Consider the following 9,441-nt stretch of genomic DNA (forward strand, 5'->3'; position numbering starts at 1 on the left):
GCAGATGATTAGAACCTGGTTAGAGGGGATTTGGAAGGAGCCTGTCTTATTTTAACCATAGACCCTTGGATTGCTCTTGATTGTTGAAGTGAGTGGGCTCACCATGGTCAGTGCTAAAGAGCTTTCTGAGGGAGGTGTTTATGAGTCTGGGAAAAAGAAGACTTAGAAATCATTCGTTCCAGTGTCTGCTAGATCATTTACAAGTGCAACAACTGCCAACATGGCCAGGTCAGGCCGTCCCAGCAAGCTAGTAGTTCAAGAGCAGACACCAATCCTTTGCTTTAGATTAAATCAGATATTACTCTAGAGGAGTCCAGATGTTGCTTTAGATTAAATCAGATATTACTCTAGAGGAGTCCAGATGTTGCTTTAGATTAAATCAGATATTACTCGAGTAGTCCAGATGTTGCTTTAGATTAAATCAGATATTACTCTAGAGGAGACCAGATGTTGTTTGCTTTAGAACAAATAGGTTGCTGTACTAGAGGAGTCCAGATGTTGCTTTAGATGAAATCAGATATTAATTAAGAGTAGTCCAGATGTTGCTTTAGAGCAAATCAGATATTACTCAAGAGGAGTCCAGATGTTGTGCAGATGTTGCTTTAGAGCAAATAGAATGCTGCTCTGGAGGAGTCCAGATGTTGCTTTAGATTAAGTCAGATATTACTCTAGAAGAGTCCAGATGTTGTGCAGATTTTGCTTTAGAGCAAATAAGATGCTGCTCTAGAGGAGTCCAAATGTTGCTTTAGAGCAAATCAGATATTACTCAAGAGGAGTCCAGATGTTGTGCAGATGTTGCTTTAAGGCAAATAGGACGCTGCTCTAAAGGGGTCCAGATGTTGCTTTAGAGCAAATCAGATATTACTCAAGAGAAGTCCAGATGATGTGCAGATGTTGCTTTAAGGCAAATAAGATGCTGCTCTAGAGTAGACCAGATGTTTCTTTAGAATAAATCAGACATTACTGATTTAGTACAGTACAGATGTTTTAGAGTAGACCAGATGTTGCTGCAGAGTAAAGCAAATTTGGAATTTGCCTTTAACCCATCCATACAGTGAACACACACATACACACTATTGAGCAAACACACAGAGAGACAGTGAGCTCATGTGCCCAGAGCGGTGGGCAGCAATTGCTGTGGCTGCCAGGGAGCAGGGACGGTTAAGGGCCTTATTCAAGGGTCCAACAGTGGCAGTTTGCAGAGCCCTGTTATTGAACCCACAACCCTATCTGCAATAGCCCAGTGATTTACCCACTGAGCAACCGTTTTCTAACACACACACACACACACACACAATTCCAACCCTGGCTGTAGTGCTGATTATAAACATATTGCTGGTGTCCACTGGGAGAGAGAGAAAGAGCGAGAGAGGCTGGGTAAGTGTTGTATAAGTGTCCATAGGCAGAGTAGGACACGTGTTGAGAATGGCTGCTCATCATTTTGTGCTCATTAAAACTTTGAGTTGAACTTCCAGAAATGACAGTCCATCCAGCCCAGTCACACCACTGCTACCTGACTAATCCCTCAAATATACCACTAACATTTTCGCAGACTCAGCAGTATGTGAAACAGTAGCAGTCCCTCGTGAAGAGCTGGATTCACTGAGGGATTTCCGCTTCCTCTCTGCATGAAATGAAGTGGGTCAGGACCTGCTTTCATCATTTTTTAAGTAGCAGCGCAATGGGACTGGATTGATGCTCTCCAAAGAGGAACACTTCTGAAAGAAAAGTTGGAATCCTATTGCAATACACTGAAACTGCAGAGGTAGAAAATACAATGTAGGAAATATGAAACGGTTTTGACGTCCTCTGTTTGGGACGGAACCAGGGTCTGAAATTTGTTTAAAGCAGAACCATGGGAAGAGCTTCTGCTTGTTTTTAAAGAACGTTTGCCGCCCTCTTTTTTTCCTTTTCATTATTGAAGAGCATTACATAACCAACTCTACAGGAAGCTAGATGAGTAGAGATGCTGTTGTAATGTAGGCCAGATGTTACGGTAGACATTGCTAAATTATGACAGATGTTTCCCTGGAGTGGTCAGACTTTTTTTCCAAGGGATGGTGCTGTAAAGCAGAGACTATGTTCTAGATCTGTCAGGGTAGAGAATGCCAGGTCGTGCCCAAGAATAGACCAGATGTTGCACAAGAGTAGAAAAGCAGATGTTGCTCCAGAGTAAACCGGTGTTCTTTCAAAGTAAATCAGATGTTGCTTTAGAGTAAATCAGACAATGCTATAGGGTAAGTCAGACAATGCTCTACAGTAAAACAGATGTTGTTTTAAAGTAAATCAGACAATGACCTACAGTAAATCAGATGTTTTAAAGTAAATCAGACAATTCTCTAGAGTAAATCAGATGTTGTTTTAAAGTTGCTCTAGAGTAAATCAGATGTTGTTTTAGAATAAATCAGACAATGTACTACAGTGAGCCAGATGTTGTTTTACAGTAAATCAGACAATGCTTTGCACTAAATCAGATGTTGTTTTAGAGCAAATCAGACAATGACCTACAGTGAACCAGGTGTTGTTTTAAAGTAAATCAGACAATTCTCTAGAGTAAATCAGATGTTGTTTTAGAGTAAATCAGACAGTGCTGTAGAGTAAATCAGATGTTGTTTTAGAGTAAATCAGACAGTGCTGTAGAGTAAATCAGATGTTGTTTTAGAGTAAATCAGACAATGCTCTACAGTAAAACAGATGTTGTTTTAAAGTAAATCAGATGTTGTTTTAGAGTAAATCAGACAGTGCTGTAGAGTAAATCAGATGTTGTTTTAGAGTAAATCAGACAGTGCTGTAGAGTAAATCTGATGTTGTTTTAATGTAAATCAGACAATGCTCTACAGTAAAACAGATGTTGTTTTAAAGTAAATCAGAGTGCTCTAGAGTAAATCAGATGTTGTTTTAATGTAAATCAGACAGTACTCTAGAGTAAATCAGATGTTGTTTTAATGTAAATCAGACAGTGCTCTAGAGTAAATCAGATGTTGTTTTAATGTAAATCAGACAGTACTCTAGAGTAAATCAGATGTTGTTTTAATGTAAATCAGACAGTGCTCTAGAGTAAATCAGATGTTGTTTTAATGTAAATCAGACAGTGCTCTAGAGTAAATCAGATGTTGTTTTAATGTAAATCAGACAGTACTCTAGAGTAAATCAGATGTTGTTTTAATGTAAATCAGACAGTACTCTAGAGTAAATCAGATGTTGTTTTAATGTAAATCAGACAGTGCTGTAGAGTAAATCAGATGTTGTTTTAATGTAAATCAGACAGTGCTCTAGAGTAAATCAGATGTTGTTTTAATGTAAATCAGACAGTACTCTAGAGTAAATCAGATGTTGTTTTAATGTAAATCAGACAGTACTCTAGAGTAAATCAGATGTTGTTTTAATGTAAATCAGACAGTGCTCTAGAGTAAATCAGATGTTGTTTTAATGTAAATCAGACAGTACTCTAGAGTAAATCAGATGTTGTTTTAATGTAAATCAGACAGTGCTCTAGAGTAAATCAGATGTTGTTTTAATGTAAATCAGACAGTGCTCTAGAGTAAATGAATGCATTCATTAGAATGGGTGTCTACAAACACTTTCACATATAAACTATCACTAACATCAGACCTGAAAACAGAAGACTGTGTGTCTATACAACGAATGGCAAGGGTAACAGTGGTTATGTGCCGATATATAGACAGTGTGTGTGTGTGTGTGTGTGTGTGTGTATGAGAAAGAGAGAGAGAGAGAGAGAGAGCAAGACAAATTGCCAGGTATAATTCAGGGCAGTGTTCATGACCTTTTGAGCACTAGAGGATCAGTCTGTGAAGGAACCAAGAGGTGAAGGCAGTGTGTGTGTGTGTGTGTGTGTGTGTGTGTGTGTGTGTTTGTGGACTGCTTCATGTTGAGTGTGTGTGTCAGAGCCAGTAGCTTAAGGCTGGGGAATTTTGGTTTAGCTCCCAGTACAATCTTCAGCACTGACCTGTTACATATCTCACACTGTTACACCACTGACCATTACCATACTCCACACTGTTACTCCACTGACCTGTAACAAACTGACCTAATCAGATGTTATTTTACAGTAAACCAGACAAAGCTCTACAGTAAATCAGATGTTGTTTTAAAGTAAATCAGACACCACTGATCTTTAACATACTCCATACTGTTACTCCACTGACCATTACCATACTCCACACTGTTACACCACTGACCTGTAACATATCTCATACTGTTACACCACTGACATTTACCATTTTTCACAGTTACACCACTGACCATTACCATACTCCACACTGTTACGACACTGACCTTTACCATACTCCATACTGTTACTCCACTGACCTGTAACATATTTCACAATGTTACACCACTGATCTTTACCATAATCCATACTGTTTTCCACTAACCTGTAACATATCTCACACTGTTACAACACTGACCTGCAACAACCTGTAACTGACCTAATCAGATGTTTTACAGTAAATCAGACAATGCTCAGTAAATCAGATGTTGTTTTAAATCTCACACTGTTACACCACTGACCTTTACCATACTCCATACTGTTACTCCACTGACCTTTAAAATACTCCACACTGTTACACTACTACTCTTAACAAACCTAACACTGTTATATCACTGACTCATAATGCATCTCATACTGTTACACTACTGACCTGTAATACATTCAATGGTTGCACCACTGACATCACAGACCTGTAACACACTGTTACACCACAGACATATAACACACTCCACACCGTTACACTACAGACCTGTAACACACTCCACAATGTTACACCTTTGTCCTTTACCATACTCCACACTGTTACACCACTGACCCGTAACACACTCCACACTGTTACACCACTGACCTGTAACACACTACACACTGTTACACTACTGAACTTTACCATACTCCATACTGTTACACCACTGACCCGTAACACACTCCACACTGTTACACCACTGACCTGTAACACACTCCACACTGTTACACTACTGAACTTTACCATACTCCATACTGTTACACCACTGACCCGTAACACACTCCACACTGTTACACTACTGAACTTTACCATACTCCATACTGTTACACCACTGACCCGTAACACACTCCACACTGTTACACCACTGACCTGTAACACACTCCACACTGTTACACTACTGAACTTTACCATACTCCATACTGTTACACCACTGACCTGTAACATATTACACATTTACAGTGTTGCTCCGTAACACACTACACACTATTGACCTGTAACACAGTTACAGACATACTTCAAATAGTACCATAATATGTCTAATGACCTCACCTGTATGTGTGTGTGTCTGTGTGTATGTGTGTGTGTGTGTGTGCATACTCACGGTTGGCAGAGTTTAATAAGGTCCTGGTCAGTAGTGGCCGGTGAAAGACCCCGGATGTAAAGGTTGGTTTTACTGAGCTGCTCCACTCCATTCTGGCTGCAGCTAGTGCTGCCTGGACTGGGCGGGGCCATTGGGTGTGGAGGCGGGGCATAGGACTGCTGGAACAAAAAGAGGGTGGAGCCAAATATTATTAATAATATTCATTGTATTTACTCTTAAAACACATGAAATAGCTTACTTCCTCTATGGTGAAGAGGGTTGAACCCCCTCTCCCACCACACACACACACACACACACACACACACAATTACTATTAACTAAACAACATCCGTAAATGCATGCACACACACACACACACACACACACACACCTGGGAGATTTGATATGTGCACAAACAGACTCCCTCTAAACACACCAGTCTCTCCACCCTTTCTCTCTCTCTCTCTTGCTCCCCCGCCGTAGGGAATTATGGGTTATATATCAAACCCAGGCCAAACCATTTACATGCAAATGTGCTCCATCCACCCACCATATTCCTCTACAGTCACTCAGCACTCTCTCTCTATCGCTCGCTCTCTCTCTCTCATTTTTCTTGGCTGTTCTCTGGCCCTAAATGGTGTGTGTGTGTGTGTGTGTGTGTGTGTGTGTGTGTGTGTGTGTGCGTGTGTGTGTGTGTGTGTGCGCGCTCCACCCTATTGATTCTCTCTCATGTTTAAGGTCAGAAACTGAATTCTTACACAATGAGGCACAAAAGACTCGACCTCCACACATTACTTACTGTCCAAAAAGAGAGAGAGAGAGAGAGAGAGAGAGAGAGAGAGAGAGAGAGGGATACAGAAAGAAAGAAAGGGAGAGAGAAAGAGAGGGAGGGAGGGAGAGAGAGTGATATAGAGAAGAAGGAAGCATTTACAGTTGGAGGGTGGATTCATTAAAGTCTTTAAAATGCACACGTCATTGAAATGAACCCGGCCTATGTTTAAAATGTGCCTCACAGACATCGCAAACCCCTTACATGTTGAGAGGCTCAGATGTGTGCTTTTAATGGAACCCCCCTTTTTTAAGAGTAGCCTAGCAAATGTAAGGGACCATTCGGTTTGACACCGTAGTTGTCTGTCTTCTTGTCTCTCTCTTCTTTGTATTACATAGTGTTTGGCTACTGTACTAACACGCCAAACTCTTCACTACTGCACTAAAACACGCCAAACTCTTCACTACTGCACTAAAACACACCAAACTCTTCACTACTGCACTAAAACACGCCAAACTCTTCACTACTGCACTAAAACACGCCAAACTCTTCACTACTGCACTAAAACACTCCAAACTCTTCACTACTGCACTAAAACACGCCAAACTCTTCACTACTGCACTAAAACACTCCAAACTCTTCACTACTGCACTAAAACACTCCAAACACTTCACTACTGCACTAAAACACGCCAAACTATTCACTACTGCACTAAAACACGCCAAACTTTTCACTACTGCACTAAAACACGCCAAACTATTCACTGCTGCACTAAAACACGCCAAACTCTTCACTACTGCACTAAAACACACCAAACTATTCACTACTGCACTAAAACACACCAAACTCTTCACTACTGCACTAAAACACGCCAAACTCTTCACTACTGCACTAAAACACGCCAAACACTTCACTACTGCACTAAAACACACCAAACTATTCACTACTGTGCTAAAACTCTGCACTCTTCAGTACTGCACTAACACACTCCAAACTCTTCACTGATGCACCACAACACTCCAAACTCTTCACTGATGTACCAAAACACTCTGCACTCTTCAGTACTGCACTAACACACTCCAAACTCTTCACTGATGCACCAAAACACTCCAAACTCTTCACTGATGCACCACAACACTCCAAACTCTTCACCATTGTACTAAAACACTCTGCACTCTTCACTACTGCACTAAAACATGCCAAACTCTTCACTACTGCACTAAAACACGCCAAACTCTTCACTACTGCACTAAAACACGCCAAACTATTCACTACTGCACTAAAACACGCCAAACACTTCACTACTGCACTAAAACATGCCAAACTCTTCACTACTGCACTAAAACACGCCAAACTCTTCACTACTGCACTAACAGACGACAAACTCTTCACTGATGCACCACAACACTCCAAACTCTTCACCATTGTACTAAAACACTCTGCACTCTTCAGTACTGCACCAAAACACTCCAAACTCTTCACTACTGTGCTAAAACACTCTGCACTCATCACTACTACACTAAAACATGCCAAACTCTTCACTGATGCACTAAAACACACCAAACTCTTCACTACTGTACTAAAACACTCCAGACACATCAGTGCTGCACTAAAACACTCCACCCTCTTCACTACTGCACTAAAACACTCCACCCTCTTCACTACTGCACTAAAACAAGCCAAACTCTCACTACTGCACTAAAACACACCAAACACTTCATCACTCCAGCCCATGTTCATGCAGGAAAAGCTTCACTCATGCAGACTGAACAGATTTTTTTTTTGTCATGTTAATTGGTATCAGCCAGAACTGGAGGAGTGGCATGACCGAAACACAGCCCGATAAACCAGTGACTTATTTTATTATTTATTTTTATATATTTGTTTGTTTGTTGGCCTATGTCTGATCCGTGTAATATTTCCAGCAGGTGTTTTTGTTTTTCCTTGTGAATATTACAAGTGGCAGGTTGTACATGGAGGTGAAGGAGGTCAATTACTGTGTGTGCATGTGTGTGTACCCTGAAAGTGCCTCATTCAGCTGAATTAAATACAAGCCTCAGGGTTGAGCCTTTTGTGTGAGCAGAAAAGAGTTTGAGCGACGCTTTTGTCAACAGACGTCAGTATTGTATGTGTATTGTACAGTGTTGTATGTGTGAGAGAAAGTGTGATAATAGCCTGCACAGGGCTGAGGGAGAGAGCTGTCGTGACAGTATTGTGTTATATTGAGGATTACCACATAAAGATGAAGCCCAGGGATTTAGGTGGGAGAGAGTCTCTCTCTCTCTCACTCTCTCTCTCTCTCTCTCTCTCTATGTCTCTTTGTGTGTTTCAATATAATGGGTTTTATTGGCGGCTCTGTATGCACTATTGCCAAAGCAATTACAAACTGATGGCCAATAAAACACTGCACTACTAGCAGCAATAATCAACCACGTAGAACAACACAACTTTCATATAAAAGATCAGATATCTCTCACCCCTCTCTCTATCTCTATCTCTATGGCCCCTAAACATAAATCTCACTGTCTACAATTAGCGCTCAGTTTACTAGTTAACAGTTTACTAGTTAACAGTTTACAGTTAATCATGGAAACTGTGCACAGGATGGCAGTCCACCTGTACTCAGGTGCACATCAAAGAAGAGGGCTGTTTGCCAAGCAAACTGTGGTAGCGTAGTGGATAACACCACTGCCTTACCCGTGGCAGACTAGGTCTCAATTCCCAAGCCACACAAGCCCATCATGCTACACTGACAAGAGTCCTTGGGTCCACATAACATTCTATTCTCCTGCCCTCTTACAAATAAAGACACTATAATGGGTTCTTTGAGTGAGGCCAAAGAAGAACTACTTTTGTTTTTTTATAGAACCAAGAATGGTTCTTCTCTGGCCTTCATTTGTAAGTGTGTACTTTATTTGATCATTAATTATATCACTGTATGTCACTGTGATTACGTGATTCAAACAAATGCTGTAAACACAGCAATCCCAGCCAGCACCTGATAATAATTTGACATCAGAAAGACGTTCGACAGACGCTACATTTTCAGCATAGTAAAAAAAACAAAACAACGATTTTGGCATCAAAAAATAAATGCTAAGTTAATGCCTAGCTTCAACGTTAGCTACAATTTCACACCTACAAAATATCACCATCATGTTTAGTGGATGTTAGGATTGTAACAAGGGGTGGCACAATGCGTTTGATAACGATTTCACGTCTGATAACAACATCTGTTTGGCAACACTGATTGAACTCTCTTTACCCCTTTATTTGCTCACAAACTCAGAGTTTGTGAGTACAGGTCATGCTATTGTCAGGAGATTCTAGGCTATATT

General features: G+C 40.7%; 1 protein-coding gene across 5 annotated transcripts in view; it reads right to left on the bottom strand.

Annotated features, from left to right (window-relative positions):
* The window catches only part of LOC140550319 (RNA-binding motif, single-stranded-interacting protein 3-like), a 121,108-nt gene that overhangs the window by 93,096 nt on the left and 18,571 nt on the right, over positions 1 to 9,441 (bottom strand). For 4 of the 5 annotated variants that reach the window (XM_072674247.1, XM_072674248.1, XM_072674249.1 and 1 more), the window contains exon 2: positions 5,356 to 5,513. In XM_072674247.1, the coding sequence (XP_072530348.1) occupies positions 5,356 to 5,513 (158 nt within the window). The remainder of the gene's footprint in view (positions 1 to 5,355; positions 5,514 to 9,441) is intronic. The other variant, XM_072674246.1, reaches the window with a different exon arrangement.

This window comes from Salminus brasiliensis, chromosome 2, assembly GCF_030463535.1.
Source record: "Salminus brasiliensis chromosome 2, fSalBra1.hap2, whole genome shotgun sequence".
NCBI lineage: Eukaryota > Metazoa > Chordata > Actinopteri > Characiformes > Bryconidae > Salminus > Salminus brasiliensis.